General features: G+C 29.8%; 2 protein-coding genes across 2 annotated transcripts; one reads left to right on the top strand and one right to left on the bottom strand.

The window, feature by feature from the left end:
• The first annotated feature begins 522 nt into the window (after positions 1-522).
• On the top strand, positions 523-4,169 carry LOC145189728 (uncharacterized). Its single transcript, XM_090091668.1, has 7 exons — positions 523-644; positions 849-935; positions 1,173-1,247; positions 1,535-1,693; positions 1,784-1,936; positions 2,095-2,262; positions 3,199-4,169. The coding sequence occupies exons 2-7, from the start codon at positions 863-865 to the stop codon at positions 4,137-4,139; spliced, it is 1,569 nt and encodes a 522-aa protein (XP_089947794.1). The 5' UTR covers positions 523-644; positions 849-862; the 3' UTR covers positions 4,140-4,169.
• Positions 4,091-10,713, bottom strand: LOC145189727 (BRCA1-associated RING domain protein 1-like). The gene is made up of 14 exons (XM_090091667.1): positions 10,296-10,713; positions 9,902-9,958; positions 9,592-9,734; positions 9,135-9,181; positions 8,193-8,826; positions 7,927-8,099; positions 6,537-6,617; positions 6,037-6,212; positions 5,780-5,855; positions 5,604-5,705; positions 5,468-5,531; positions 4,970-5,074; positions 4,668-4,786; positions 4,091-4,571 (listed from the first exon to the last, which is right to left on the bottom strand). The coding sequence occupies exons 1-14, from the start codon at positions 10,379-10,381 to the stop codon at positions 4,149-4,151; spliced, it is 2,286 nt and encodes a 761-aa protein (XP_089947793.1). The 5' UTR covers positions 10,382-10,713; the 3' UTR covers positions 4,091-4,148.
• Positions 10,714-17,005: the final 6,292 nt, after the last annotated feature.

Below are 17,005 nucleotides of genomic sequence, written 5' to 3'. Positions count from 1 at the left end.
GGGGGCAACTTAAATTTGTCCCCTCAACAAACGAGAAGGCAAATTTAAGTTGGCCTCTCGTTTGAAGGGGGCTCCCTCCCCCGCCCCTCTCTATATCTAGAAGCGTTAACATTTCTTGACTAACTTCTTTAAAAAGCTTAACCCGTACCTGACAATGATATATCAAAGCAAAGCAAAAATGAATTATTGTCAGTTAAAATAAAACGGCTTAAAAACTTTGAAAACTTTCTTCACTTTTTCTTACGGAATTTTTGTGAAAGTTAGGCATCTAGTTAATATATCTTTGGTCTTAACTTATCTTTTTCTGCTTCATTGATGTACGCATGCGCAAAAGTAATTACAAACTTAACAATTTTAAATATGCAAATCTAAAACAAAATAAAAATTACTTAAGAGGCAAAGTATTTTAAGAAATCAAATATTTAAAGAAAAATATTTAACGAAAAAAAAGTTAAATATTCGTAGATAAAAGAAGACAATCTATATAAACAACTTTTTATTTCGAGAATTCTATTAAGCGTTAGTTTATCTTTTATTCACGGATGATTGCATTCCTATTACTGGGTTAGTAACACGCCTCAGTGATTTTTGCTTGCCAAACTTAATTTGTACGAACTTAATTTAACATAAACAAAAGTCGAAAGGTAAGTCGCAAGCCTTTGTTTGACAATCAAGTGCTCCGTTTTGAATGTTTATACTATAAGTTTTTTGCAACGGAATGATAAATGATCAGATCTACAATTGATTTTTGTATTTATTTATAAACAGTACAAAAAGTTTCTAAAAATTGAATTTTTTTAATAACCTTCTGGAAAAGTACATTAAAAAAAATTAAATTTATATCTTAGATTTCACGTTCATCATGCGGACAGTGCTAATATGTGCACTGCTGGTGTTATGTGCTTATGTGTCAGAGGGAAAAGCCATACCTAAAAGTAGGTTTAGCAAAAATATCTTGTAATTATTTATAGTACGGTGGTCGTTTGTGGTTGCTGTGAAAAAAACCGTTACTTTTCAAATTAAAACAACTCATAACCATAACCATTCATGCGACGAGCAAAATTTTACTGTTGTCAAGAAATGCAGTCAAAATGTTCAATTTTTATTCTGTATCTAAAGTAAATTTTAAAAACTGTCGCTTTTTTTAAGCTTATTTTATTTTTTTTCTTCAGAGCATCGTCGCAAACATGCGGCTTCTAAAGTGCAAGAAGAATTCCAATCGCTGGCTGAATCTGTCCAAAAAGAAAGTATGTATGACATTACTTTGTTCTCTTTCATACAAAGGTGTTACTCATTAAAATTATAATTATTATTTATAATCGTTTTTTAAAACTAATTTAACAGGGGGTTTAATTTTAATTTAGGGAATTAATTTAAAAAAAATTTTTTCCGAAAAAATTTGTTTAAAAATTGTAAAAAAAAAAAAAAAAAAACACACACACATACGAGATTGCCTTAAACTATTTTTGATATAAAACTTTTCATAATGTTGGTGAAATCGCATCAAAACGATTTAAGAGCCACCTATTTTTAGAAACTCGAGTATCTGAGTCAGAAAGGAGACACCCGGCAAAGAAAATCAAAGTAACGATTAAAAATCATACCAAAGAAACTAAAGTCACTGACCAAAAAACGCAAGTTCATGTTCCAAGCAACTTAAAATTAAAAGTTAATTCGGTTAAGAAATTAACATGTAAGTTCTCTACAAAAAAAAAAAAAAACGCTTGACTTTCGGTTCCATTTTCATATTTTTAAATAGTAATAAAACTTTTTTTTTTTCTAGCAAAAATTGATAAAATTGCTTACGAAAGAGGGAACTCAGACGATGAAAGTTCGTCCTCAGGAGAAGGAAGTAACTTAACATCAAAAAAAGAAGGCGCAGATTTTGTTGAAAGTGGAGATGACGAGCACATTTCTGCAGAGACACGATCTGAAGGTATTTTTGTTTGAGTGATCGAGCCTCGAGTAAACATACATTAGTTTCAAATTTGATTAATGAGTAAACATGTAAAATATTCGAATATTGCTAAATTGTAATAAGTTGAATATGTTTAGAAGGCGAAACGGAGGTTTAAGTATTTTTTCTCCTTTTAGAGGTAAATCTAAAAGTGCCACCACCACTTCCTCCGAAAAAGAAACCAAGCCCACCACCAGTCAAGAATAACCCTTACGCTCCAGTTCATTATAGTCAACCTGGCATGAATGGATATCATCAAATAAATCCGGATGGGAGTATTTCGGGATCATTTGTGATCACCCCATGTAAGTACCCAAGTTTTATGGAATGATGTTAACAAACATAGGTGTGTAGTGCATCAAATAGTTTAAAAAGTTTTTAAATTAACTACTAACTTATAGACAGAAAAATTATTTACTTACCACGTGTGTTCAACGTTGATAAACGAGGTGTTCAACGTTGATAAATGAGATTACTCAAGTGCACAAAACTAAAGACTTTCTTAAACACTCCTCTAAAATCAAATGTAAAAGATTTTAAAATGAATTTTTTAGATGCTAAAATATTATTTTTTGACTCCATCATGCAAATTACGATTTCAACCAAACCCATGATCCCTTATCCAGGATCGAACTAGGGTAAGGTAGGATAAGGACCAAGTGAAGTTGAGACTGCAGACATTGAGTGGGAATGTTATAAGAAAAGTTGTTGAATATGACAACAAAATAGGAATTTTTTCGCTTTATGTTTTTGTTTTTTTTGTTTATGATTTGTTTTTAATGATATTTACTATAATACTTCCATTTCTACTGTTTGGACATCAATTTCAATTGTTTTTCTTGGACTAAGTTCAATATTAAAATGAGATTCAATTTTTCTTTTGGGACAGAGATCTGTAATTTTTTAAATACTACCAGATTTTTGTTTTTGTAACATTTTTTTTCTTTCATACTCTATTAAGATTTTTTTTTTTTCCCTTTTTTAAAGACTATTACTTTATTACTCATTACCATTACAGTTTTAAAATACAACGAAAAATACGAACGGTTCTGAAAATTTCAAAGTTCAAAAGTTGTAGGAACATTATTTAGTTCATTCTAAAGGACTTTAATATTTCATGGTTTAATTCAGGCCTTAACTCTGTTAAAATTGAGTTTTTTTTGTTTGTTAAAGAAACTATACTTTTATTTCATTTTCTTTTTTTTTTATTATTATAACTTTATAATAATTTTTTTTTATAGATGCAGAGAGTGCATGTGCTCCTTCGTGCCCATCAGCTTGTTCACCTGATTGTTCCCAGCAGTGTTGTACAGGTGCTGTCCCACCACCAGCACCCCCAACAAAACCAGTAAAATGGTATGAACGACCAAAGTATGAACCTGGGCCAAATTACCCTCCACCTGCTGCTCCTCCATATCAAGCTTTTCGAGTTTGTTCACCAACGTGTCCACCACCACCACCACCACCACCACCTTGCTCTTCACCTATTTGTCCACCCTCTCCCCCTCCTTGCATTTTATGCAACCCACGCCCAGCTCCACCATGTCAACCATCGTGCCCGCCTCCACCAGTTCCCTGCAACACTCCACAATGTCCTTCAGTATCACAATTGCCATGCACTCTATGCTCTGCCGCTTTACAGCTTCCGCCTCCCCCTCCACCCCCACCTCCACCTCCACCCCCTCCTCCACCTCCACCACCGTGTCAACCAACATGCCCACCGCAAACTCCACCTTGCATGGGAATAACATGCCCCCCACCTCCTCCACCATGTGTCCAATGTACAGCTGTATCTTTTCCATGCCAACCAACTTGCCCACCTCCCCCGCCACCTTGCATGGGTACGTCATGCCCACCTCCTTCACCACCTTGCGTGCAATGTGTATATTCTCCACCAATGCAGGCACCACCATGTCAAGCAACTTGTCCCCTGCCTCCTCAACCTTGCATGAAAGCTCCTTGTCCGCCACAAAACGTTCCACCATGCGTATTATGCTCACCACCTCTTCCAGTCGGGTGCACAAGTAGTTGCACTCCTGCGTCTTGCTTAGTCGGATGCCCTGCGCACTGTTGTGCAAAGTATGTAATTCCGGCAAAGAAATCGTTGCTGCTACAAAAAGCAGGAAAACGACATTTGAAAAAGAAAAGGTTATCTAAAAAAACAATCTCTTCCAAAGAATAAACAAAATATTTAATTTTGACTCGTTGAAAAGTTTTCTTTCTGTTCATCATCACGAATATCTAAAATCTCAAAACAAGATATACAATCTAATAACCAAGAAACTGGTGCAGAACATAGTGCAGAAGAATACACCTTTTTATGTCTTGGTGACATTTTCGGGTCGTAAATAATATATTCGGTGCAGCATGCCTGCGAGGAATTCTCTTTGGCGTGAAAAACCATTACAGGTGAGGAATTTTTAGGAAGAACATCTGATCTACGTCGAATAGAAGGGTTAGGTACCGCTAACGCAGCTAAATCATTTGCTTTGGGTTCTCTCAGTAAAATCTTTCCCCCGCCACATTTCACCAATTCAACAAGTTTTTCTTTTGGTAACATTTCATCGAAAATTCCGGAGAAGTAAAAGGAACAACCTTCAAATAGACCGGGAAGCTAAAAATATTTGCAAAAAATGTGCTTAAAAATCTTCAGAACAAGAGTTAAGGATAAAAAGGAATTTCTAGTTAATATTTAATATGACGTCATTACTAATTTCAAACGGTTTATTCTGGATTTCTTCGGTATATTATCTGAAGCTCCAGGGCTTCCTTTTATTTCGTATTCATTCTCTATTTGCCATTGCTTCTTTGCAGCACTATCTAGAATCCCTGGAAACAAAATATTAAATAGCGATTCATTAACAGCTACAAAAAATAAATTCTCGATTAAAAAAATTAATAAAGTCATTATTTTTAAAATACTGCGAAAAAGAATAATAAAAGAAAAAATTAGATGACTTACATTTAACAATTTCAAAAAATATCTACAGAAAAAAACACGAATTTGCTTACATTGGTAAGTGAGTAACCATTTTCCTGTCAGAAGACCCAACAAATATTTCATTGTCCTTGAAACACTCAGTAAGGAATCGTCCACCCCACATATCACATGAGTGACTAAAAAAACATAATGGCTTGGAAAGAATTCCTTTACTTACCATTATCCAGTGAATTGTTACTTTAAAGTCCTCCAGTCACAGTGTAAGCAAAAGGTAAACCGTCGTATACCAAAATCTTCAACTACATTCTTGTGAACAGTTATCATAATGACTATGGCAGAAGAACTTAACTTACCAAACCATTACACAACTATTTGAAGTAGTGAGACGAATTTAAAACTATTTCTATGACAACAGTTAGAATGGGTGAGGCTAGTTTAAATTATCCTTTTAACAGTTGTTTGAATGAGAAAGAAGAGTTTGAGATTAAAATAAATCGGTTTTAGTTATCATTCAGTTTATATAATACTATCATTTAAACATCTTTTAGTTTCTCCTTTTTATGACTCACCAGATAAGCTGAAATCTTTTTCTAACTTTGCACCAAGTTGGTCACAGCACTTTATTACATCGGCCTTAAGCGAAGAAATATTTTTTTAATCTAAATAAAAATGCTATTTATAAAAAGATGAAAAAAAAGTACTCACTTTTTCCTTTTTTGAGAGGTTAGTTGTAACTAATACTTTCGGTACTAACGGATCAACGGAAACGCGCAAAGAGTCCCTCTCCATGTAAGGTTTAACAGCAACCTAAAATTTGAGTAAATATTAATGAGCCGCACAAGTGCATAAAAAAGTGTTAGAAAAGTTAATTCGTTGCTGACCAAAGAAGCATTTTTGAACAATGTCTTAATTTCATCGGTGCTTGCATAATCAACTGGAAGCTGCCCAAGACGATTTCTGGGTAAAAAAGTAAAAATCTGAAAGTCTATAGACGACCATTATTATATCATTGTTATATTATTTTCATATTATCATCATATTGTCATCATAATATCATCATATTATTATCATATTATCATCAAAAGAACGTTTATAACATAAAATGATGATTATACGATAAAAACAAGTATTCATTAACCTTTTATGAGTCGGTGCTCCTCGTTCCAACAATATTTTAACCACATCAACTTGATTATTTGCAACCGCATCGTGTAAAGGAGTGTCATGGTCATCACCTGCCACCATGTCAAGAATGGCACCATGAGAAAGCAACAGCTCAACAATATCCACTGCTCCATTGTTGCAAACTTCGTGCTATAATTATCACGAATTTAAATTCAATTTATGAAATCAGTAAAGAACACCAATATAAACACACACAAACAAAAATACAAATAAAAGTGGAACTTAAAAAAAAAGGAAAAGTTTAACATAGAAAAAAAATTAAAAATAATTATTAAAACCATTTTTAACGTTTTCTCCTTTTCTTTTTTTTCATTTTCTTCTTTAAATATATCAAATTTAGTAAACTTTCAAGAAAACAGTTTGGAGAAAATATTTTCTCGTAAACAAACTTAAAAAGAACAAAATTTATTCAACATTTTTTGAACATCTGATTGGATTTAAAGAACAACTTACAAGGGGTGTCCATCCAGCATTATCCTTAGTATTAGGATCAGCACCAAGTTGCAGAAGATCTCTAACTTTTTGAAGTTCACCCTTATTAAATTTTAAGAAAAAGAACATTTTATAAGGAATCGTTCGCTGGAAAAACATTTTTTAACAGGCATTCTCTATCAGCCTCATAAAAGATGGGGAAAATTTAAAAGAAAAAGAAAAATTACACAATTAAACCATTATGTGAAATTGTTATAGAAAGCAGTAAGTTCCAGGGAACTCTTTTAGGAAAACTCAGTTTATTTAAAACCAAAAATTATATCTAATATTCTCCAGAATTATGAGGCAGCAAATGGGTTAACAAGATATCAACAAATGGATTAATAAGATGGTCACCTAATTTGGCTCAAAAAAGTAAATGGGGATTTGAATAAAATGATAATTAAAACAACTTTAAGAATAACTATGCCAAATCTTTTGTTAATACATTTTTATTGAAAAAAATTTTATTTCTAAGAAGTTTAATAACAATAATCATGTCAGTTATTTGTTATTTACATTTCAACTTTGTATATATTCATATTTATATTTACATTTTTATGTTAACATTAATATTTGCATTTTAAAATGTTCATTAATAAAAAAAATCAAGACATTAATTGGCTTATTTTTTCTTTGATTCTTTTGATACTAAACCTATAAAAATTTGCTTCAAAAGGTTTAACATTTGGGATGATCATTTTTAACATTTCATCCCAAATGTTAAACTTTGATAAAGTAACATTAAACAATATACCATAAATCATTTCTTGTTTAGAAAATTTTGCATAAAACAAAACTATTGAAAAAAAGTATTAAATAGAGCAGGAAAAATTAATTATTGAAGTTTAACCAAGATTACCCAAATAATTTTAAAATCTGTATTAAAAAATAGAATACTGTAGAAATGTTTTTACTTAGATAAATTTTAAATGATAAATATAAATTTAAAAATTAAATTAAGCATCAGCATTTGGTTTTTCTGTTAATAAAAAATAACGAACAAAGTACAAACTTCTCATTCTTTTAAGATAAAAGTAAAATTTTCTGAAGTTTATTAAAATAGAACATTTTATATATTTAAAACAAAAAAGATTTTCGTGTGACAATTTTGTATTCTTACATAAACCTGTTATTTTTGAAAAAAAAAAGTTCAACAGATTTAATCTTGAAGGGTTGAAACAGATGTGAGGTATCACAAGGTTGAAAATGAAATCTTGTAATGTTGTATGTCAAAATATGTAAATCATTTATAATTCAATTAAAATTTCAAATGATTAATATTGAAGTATGCATATTATTTGTTATTATTTGTTGTTAACATGTGATTTAAAATGCTGATGCTTAAATTAAGTTATGAATTATGAAAAACCTTTATACAAGCTGCATGAAGTGATGTTTCCCCTTTTTTGTTTCTCTTAGTCAGGCTTTTATTTACTGCGTCCATTGATTTTCTTTTTTGAGGTTCTGATTTCTTTGGAGGATTTATATCAACTTCATTTACTGATTTGTTATTTAAACAGACTGGTTTTCTTTTGGATTTTTCTAAAATAAATTATATTAACTTTATTGATTTCTTTTTTGTCAAAAATTTCTTTCAGTGAAATATAAAATAATGTAAACAATGTAAACAACTACCATGCACTTTCTCTTTACTGCTATCAAGACTTTTTACTTGGTTAACTTTCTCTTTGCTTTTTTCTTTGAGATCAGAAAAATTACTCTTGTGTGTAAAACTATTTGAATGTAAATCATCTGTGAAGTCAAACATTGAGTAATCTTCATTATTATGAATGTTAGAACATTTGACAGAAGATTTAGTTGTTTTAAGCTTAGATGTGCTAACTCTTTTGCTGTAAGTTAATTTTGGCCTCTTTGTTACTTGCCAAGGTGAATCAATTTGATTACTTTTAAGTTCAAAAAAACCAACCTGAGGCTTTTTACTATCTTCTTTATCACTAGAGTCTTCTTCTTCATTTCTATTTTTAGAAAAGGCTAATGGAATATTAATTTCTGATGATAACTTCTTGTTTTTTTCAGTCTTATTGCTCGACTTGTTATCAATTAAAGATGGCTTTTTCTTGCCTGACCTTTTTTTGCTATCACAACATTTCTTCACAGAAACTTTTTCATTTTCTACTTTTAATTTGTCATTTTTAACATTACCATCTTGACTTAGTAATTTGAAAGGAGAATCTGTTGCAGTAGTTTTTTTAAAACTTTGGTTATCCTTTGGTTCTAGATCATTCTTCTTTAAATAATCATCAGAAATCTACAGTAAAATTAAGTCTGTAGCAATAAAATTAAAATAAAGATAAATACTTGATCATTTTTAATTTTTGTTAGAGACATTTTTAAAAAATCAATGAGATTTTGCTACAATCATTTACTCCTTTTACTTAACATTAGTAGAAAACAAAGAGCATAACATTCAAAACAACCTTGATTACCAAAATTAATGACAAAAATATGTGATACAATTTTTATGATAAACATTAAAGATTGCATAACAAAAATATTGCAAACTAGCAACTTCTGAGTCAAGGAAAAAGTGACAGTAAAAAATCACTTTCATTTTACCTCATCTTTAAAATCAGATGGTTCAGTTCTTTTAAAGACATCCTGACCTAATAAATAATATTTTTTTTTTTATATTATCATCTTTTAAACCACCATTTCTGTAAAACTTTAGGTATTAAACCAATTTAACAATAATTAGAAAATAAATGTACTAAAGTAAAAACAATCCTATATCAAACTTTCAAACCACAGTGTTTATTTCAAATTTTGAGATAAATATTAAGTGCGTAAAGATGTGATTTTTTTTTTTTTTGAAATTGAAAAATAAAGAGTGCAGAGTGTTCAGAAATACATAAATGGCTTACTTTTAATAATATTACAGCAAGTATCAAAACAAAGAAATTATATTAAGAAAGTATAAAAACTGCTTAAATAGATTGCTTAATTCTTTGTTTTCTAAAAGTAGAAAATTTTAGATTAAGGGAATTGCTGCCATTCAGAAATAGTTAGTATTAACCTTCTGCAATTAAACTGTGAATCTTTTCACAAATAGCCAAAACATCTGGAATTTTTAAGTTAAGTTGCAAGTGTTCTTTCCAAAGTGCACTTCTACATTCTGGACATTCTGAGCTTTGGTTGGTCAGAATAATAGCACAATCTCTAGAAGAAAAAAAAGCAAGGAGAAAAAAACCAACTTAATTCCTATTTAACTAAATTCTTTCAAAAACCGAAGGCAATTAATTATCCCTGTGTATTATATATTTAAAATGTTAGTAAAAACATAATTTGCAATATTTAACATGAAAATAAATTTAGAATATATATACTTGCAGAAATAATGATCACACATACTAAAATTGCATGGTTCTTTCAATCTGCGGTGACTAAGAAATAATAATAATAATAAAAAAAAAGTTAAATGAGTGAATTAAAGTAGAGTGTGACATCACAATCAAAGCACATATCAACACTATATTTAGTAAACAAATCAACCTTAGTTACAAATTTTAAAAACAAGAGCCTAAATTCTAAGCCAATATTTTTTTTTTCTCTGATATTAAATATATATATATATATATATATATATATATATATATATATATATATATATATATATATATATATATATATATATATATATATATATATATATATATATATATATATGTATATAATATACATATACATATGTCAATGGATAGGTAGACAAACAAAACTAACCAGTAGGAGCATGTTAGCATATTCATTAAAACAGTTAATTTTTCTCTTGTTGTAGACCAGTCAATTTCAATATGTGAGGCTTCCATGCTTTTTAGTAATTAGATGTAAAACAAAATTAATATGGGTACTTGACATCCTTTTACAAATTTAACATTAATATCTTTTTACAACTTTTTACATAAATACTCCAAATGTATTTATTAAAAATTTAAAAACTTTTGCAGTAGCTAGAAATTAATGCTTTATAAATCAGTTTTACTTTAAAAGTGTAGTATAAATCAGTTTTCACTATAAAAGTGTAATTATAATATGCTAAGTTTCATTCAGAAACTAAAAACAAAATCTTTTTTTTTTCAATTAAATTAGTTGGACATAACTCAACGTGAGTTAGGGCAAACTCCCGTCATTCCTCCCCCCCTTAACCTAGACGGGCCTGCCACCTTGATCGAGACTGGAAATGAAAAAATGTCAAGGATTCGGATTGCGATGGAAACTTAAAGTTTATTGATGATAAAATCAGTGAAAGCATTCCTTTCCCAGGATGCTCGTTTTTAATCTTGTATCAACGAAGTTTGAAAAATTGTCCACTCCTCTATCCAGCAGCTGAAAGTGCGAGTATTTTCAGCTTTTACAAAAATTCGATTAAGAAAGAGTGAAGACCTGCTTTCTCAAGGATCTTTTTTTTTGAAAAATAGATCTTAAAAATTGCAATTTTTCTTTTTCTTTATTTACTATAATGCATTAGCAAAACTGGTGAGGTCAAAATTTATTGTTATTTGGAAAGAATTTAATTTTTTTTTAGTTCGCTTATTTTTTTTTATCATTTATTGCTAAGCCTTAATTAAAAATCTCTTTACTAATAAGCAATTTAGCAGTTTAATATTTTTCAGTATAGGATTTATATTTAGTATCGAAAAGAGAAATAAAACTGCCTTTATATGATTTACTACATTTTTCATCTTGATTTTTATAAGGTTAATTTTTAAAGAGTTCTACAGCAATGATGAAAGGATTTGATCAGTTTTGGACATACGTTCAAAACGGCCACATCCTTTTTTTAAAAAAAGGACCCTCTTTTGACGCAGGTTGTAATCAAGAAGTGTGGATCTAGCAGAGCAGATACACAGATAGAGAAATTCCGACTATATTATTACTCCAATTATCTGTTGCAGAAATGAAGTTAGTGACTGATTGAGTACGATTGTGGAAAGGACATGGACTGTTGTGTTTGACTTTACTCAGAAGTGGAACACGATTAAGTTATTTTTGGCACTGCAGCCAGTAAGCACATGTGCTCATGTCTTTTTACTTTTGGAAGAAAGGCTGAGCAGAGATCTTATTAGCTAAATATGTAAGCATTGCATCACGAACTAGTTCTAGAAAATGTTTTTGATACATTAATGGGGCTATCTAGTGGATCAAGCAGCAAGTTGCTCTTGGTTGCCATTTTTTTCTTGTTACTGAGCGAGACAAAGCTTTGGCGTCAAAGGAATTCTGGTATCAAGAAGAAAATCTTATCTTTAATGTTATCTTTGTGTTATCTTTAATGTTATCTTTGTGTTATCTTTAATGTTATCTTTGTGTTATCTTTAATGTTATCTTTGTGTTATCTTTAATGTTATCTTTGTGTTATCTTTAATGTTATCTTTGTGTTATCTTTAATGTTATCTTTGTGTTATCTTTAATGTTATCTTTGTGTTATCTTTAATGTTATCTTTGTGTTATCTTTAATGTTATCTTTGTGTTATCTTTAATGTTATCTTTGTGTTATCTTTAATGTTATCTTTGTGTTATCTTTAATGTTATCTTTGTGTTATCTTTAATGTTATCTTTGTGTTATCTTTAATGTTATCTTTGTGTTATCTTTAATGTTATCTTTGTGTTATCTTTAATGTTATCTTTAATGTACTGCGGCTGAAGTAACAATTCCAGATAATTTACCCATCTGCAAATAAGTTATTGACATTGTAACATTTTAAATCATTCTTTTTAAAAAATCAATCGTGTTGAACAGTTAACAAATTTAACTTAAATTATTAACCTCTGAAGTAAATGCAATCGTCTATCGGTTTATTTTTTTTAATTTTTGCTCTACTTTGTGAAGTTAAATTTGGATAATACTGATATCAGAAAATGTTGCAAATTGTAAATTTTTGTCGGTGTTACCAATAAATATTATAAAGCAAAATAGATTATTAAAAAATATGAGTTTGTGAACCAATGTTACATATCTAAAAAAATATTATATAATACAAACCATTTTAATATCGTACTAGCAGAATGTTTTCACTGTAATGCTCGAAATCTGAATTTGTAAAGAGATTCTGATGCTTATAAAGCTACAAAAATGCTAGAGAAAATGCTAGAAAAAATCCTAGAGAAAATGCTACAGAAATGGTAGAAATTGTAAAAATGCTTGAAATGGTGACAGTCGAGCTAAAAACTATAAAATCAAATATAACTAATTATTTTTTTAAAAGACACTGTTCTTTTAGAAAAATTACGTATAGCACATGTATTTCAAAGAAGACAGGAATTAAAAGTATTTTTTGATGAATTCTGTAAAGACCAACGACTTGATACCCCAATATACTCCTCAAAAGGAAAGTCTGAAATCTTTGATCGTATTAATGGAGCGAAAAGTAGATTTCAAAGTTTTCGTTTTCTATATTTATGTTTAAATATATAAATATTTCCAATTGTGTAATGTATATTTCCAACCATGTAATAAATATTTTCAATCGTGTAATATATGTTTCCAACCGTGTAATATCTACTTTCAATCGTGTAGTGTATATTTCCAATCGTAAAATATATAATTCTTATAATGTAATAACCACATAATATTAACAACATCCAAAATAAGAAAAAAGCGGAGATTTTTTTTTTAGGATTCCTCGGAATCTTTATTAGAAGGAAATTAAATATTGACGACGTAGTAGAAAATCTAGCTTAAAATTAAACCGAATAGTAAAATACTATTTACTAAATACTGTCCAATAATACATCTGCAACTCCTGGTGCGAAGCAGCAATTTAAAAATCGAGAATTGATTCTTGAAAATGAATTCTTCATTATTCAAATTTAAACTGCTTCATTTTCCAAGCTTTTTTCAATTATTTCATAAGATAAATTGTTACATAAGATATTTGCTTAGGGAGAGATGGGGGAGTATTGATTGCTGGAGCGATATAATCTTTTAGTTTTTACACGTTCACTTTTGCCTCATAAGTGACGTTGAAATTTAATTAACAAACTAATTTTTTTTATTTGAAATGTTTGTACATAAATCTCGTTAAAAGTTTTTTAAAGAGATTTTTGTACAAAAACTTCAATTTAATTTGATTGTAAGAGTGTTTTGGATGGATAATGATTTTAAAAAAAGGTTGACTTGGCCACGACTTATATAAAAAATATTGTTGTCCATTGTTAATTATACATATAGGTGCACAATAATTGTCGATTATGAGGTAGTAAACAAGTTGAAATAACCACGTTTCCAGAAAGAGAACATTGCATGTTGCACTTCGAATGCAATTAGAAATTCTATTCCTACGCTGTTTTTATTTTTCCAAGAGTAAAATGTTGATAAACAAGGTCCTCCAGGATGCGTAGAGTTTGCAAATCATTCTGGATGGATGACAACAATCATTTTTATAGAGTGGATAAAATATTGCGTTAAATATTCTGTTCTCGTGAATCTCAAGTTTTATGGGCATCCATATTTCTATTGGAGCCTTGGATTACGCAGCCTACAAACAGTTAAAAACAAGATTGTCGACTGATACTCCAACTTATTTAGAGATTATCTTTTTTGAGGCATTTTTTTTACAACTATTTCATTTTGTACTCTAGCATTTAAATAACTTACTTAGACCCTCGTTAGAATTCTGATTAAAAAGAATCATACTCTGAAATTGAAAATTTTGACTGCTATTATATAAATCCCTTCATAAGTTATTTTTAAAAAACAAATTCCAACGCGCTGACTGATATTTGAATATTAAGAAAAAACTGATTTTCCAAAAAAACTCTTTTCTATGCCGCCATGTTGAGTATGATAAATAGGGTAGACCGGGGAAATGCCGACACACGAGGCAAATCCGACACCCTGCTCTGTAGTTGTATTTTGTGAGTAAAGCACTGTTGTATAGTGCAGCTACCTGGCGGACAACACTAAAACAAACGCTCAGTGAGTTTTATGCGAGTACGCCTACTGCTTGTTTTGCTATAAATAAATAACTAGTTTTTGAAGTTTTCCATGTTAAAACTGACTCCTGGATGAACTGAGGTAAGATTCTAATTGTTAGTATTACTAAAAAACCACTTAGTTAGCTAGAAAATATATATTAAAACCAACATTTTGGCATAGTCGTTTTAGGATTTGGAGCTAGCAGTAGTTTGTGAGGTTAGGTTTCCACCAACTTGTTCCACCGGGGTAATGCCAACACACCACCATGGGGCAATGCCACAGGTGTCAGTATTGCCCCATTATTTTTAAAATATTTAAGGTGGTCCTATACTAGAAAAAATCAAAAAAATCATTTTTTCAAAAAATACAAATTCTGAAATTTCAAAAATTCTACATTCCGAATATATACAAATCATTATAATAAATTACATTTCAAATAAAATTGAAAAGTTTTTTTCTAAAATTGTAAGTTTTGTAACGAAGTTATAACTTTTTCTAAGCAACACCCCTAGCAACGGATTTTTTATATTAAAAAAAAGCTAATTTAGAGTTTTTCGCCATTATACACTAGATTTATGACACTGTTAGAAACATTAGAACCAGTAACTGTTTCCTGTTTGCTTAACTTAAGAAAGTAAAGACTTCCAAAACCCTCCCAAAGCCCAACATGTTTCAAAGAAACTCTGGAATATTTGTCACCCCTTCTATCCTTGTCAACAGATAATAAAGATGATTGTAATAACAGAAAGCAACACTCCATAATCATGACAGGTACCCCTATGAAAGCAGTTTTGGAAGAAGCTAAAAAGAAAAAAGAAATTAAAGATGTAAAAGCCAAGCTTAGGCTAGAAAAACTTATGGACAACCCTAAGGTGATACCTAAAGTCAAACTTAAACTCTTGAAGAATAGGTCTAGCAATGTTGGAAAAATCATGAAAACTAAAATGAACACCCATCCTAAAAACAAGTCCGCAGCTAAAAGAAAAATAACGAAGAAGAGGTGTTGTAGACAAATTTCTTTTGAAGAATCAACTTCTGAGGAAGATATTGATGAAACTAAACTATGTGATAATGACGAGCTTGACGACGGGATTGATTTATTTTCAAAGGACACTGAGATGTGGTGAATATGGAAAAAAACTGAACTCTGGTATCGTTGTGTCTATTGTGGAATATGGGTGCATGCAGATTGTAGCGGTTATGATTCCCCTGAAAACTATACTTGTGACTTTTGCCCTACTCATTAATCTTCGATTTGAAAAAAGTTTTTTTTTGTATCTCAAAGAGTTAACCTGTCTTTGTTATTATCAATTATATACTACGTTTATTTACTCTATGTAACAATAAAACATGTTTGGTAAAATAATTGTCTTATTAATTACTAATGTCGGTATTACCCCAAAGTGGTGTCGCAATTACCCCGGTGGCTGGGGAAATACCGACCATGAGCTTAAATTACGAAAAACATTCATGTAGCATTTATAACGTAAATAATTTTAAAACATGACATATTAATTTGATCCAGAAAATTAGGACAAATCTTTAGGTTCTTTCACCAAAATTGTAACTAACCTCGAAAAAATTATAAAAATCAAATTGTATTAAGGTGTCGGCATTCCCCCGGTCTACCCTACTACCAAATATATAATTCAATCGACATATACTTTCAGTGACATAATTTTACTTATCCTTTGTTAATTTTTTTAAATACTTACTTTTATTATTGGCTCCTATACACCTATAAATGAATATAAATCTTGAAAACTAATTATAAAAAAACTGGTATTTGTCAAACTATTTTTTTTAAAAAAAAGAGAAGAATAGCGTAAAGATTAATTAGCTAAGACCTAAAAAAGTATCTTTGAGAAAAACAAGTTTTAAAGATTGTGAAATGTAACTTACAAACCAAAACTAAAATGTAATTTACTGACCAAATAAATCCTCTTATTGCATATTAAGAAAAAAATTTACTGACCAGATAAATCCTTTTATTGCATATTAAGAAAAAAAATTGATATTAGTTTTTGATTGTGTGTTGAATTTAATTTCTAATCGCAAATGTAATTGCTTTAATAGCTTATGAACTAATCGTTGTGTTCAATTATAATTGGGTGAGGACAGAGTTTTTTGTGCTTTACGTTTAAGTTTCGTTCTTACTCAAAAAATGGATGATTCAACATAAAGTAATTCTATTATTTATTGTGTTATTAAAACGGTAACAGTAAATGGAAATATCTTTATACTTTTAAAATGTGCGATGTTTTAAATTCAAAACAACGGTGGTATGCAAATATTTCTTATCAAAGTATTATCAAGTTACGAAAAATATCGTTAAGTTTATAAAAAAAGATGCATTTAAACACGCTTTGATAAAATTGGCGGGAATGTGGGTAAGCATACTTAGTTAAAATAATTGCCATTAAAATAATTACCTTTTTCTTGTAACGTTTTTTTTGTTTGTTTGTTTGTTTGTTTTAAGAAACACACTGGGCATCAGGTTTATTTAACTTTGAAAAAC

This window comes from Hydra viridissima, unplaced genomic scaffold (genome assembly GCF_058129835.1).
Source record: "Hydra viridissima isolate aposymbiotic clone 2 unplaced genomic scaffold, HvirCarnegie_v1 scaffold_6, whole genome shotgun sequence".
NCBI classification, from domain to species: domain Eukaryota; kingdom Metazoa; phylum Cnidaria; class Hydrozoa; order Anthoathecata; family Hydridae; genus Hydra; species Hydra viridissima.
This window is presented reverse-complemented; position numbering and strand designations above follow the sequence as displayed.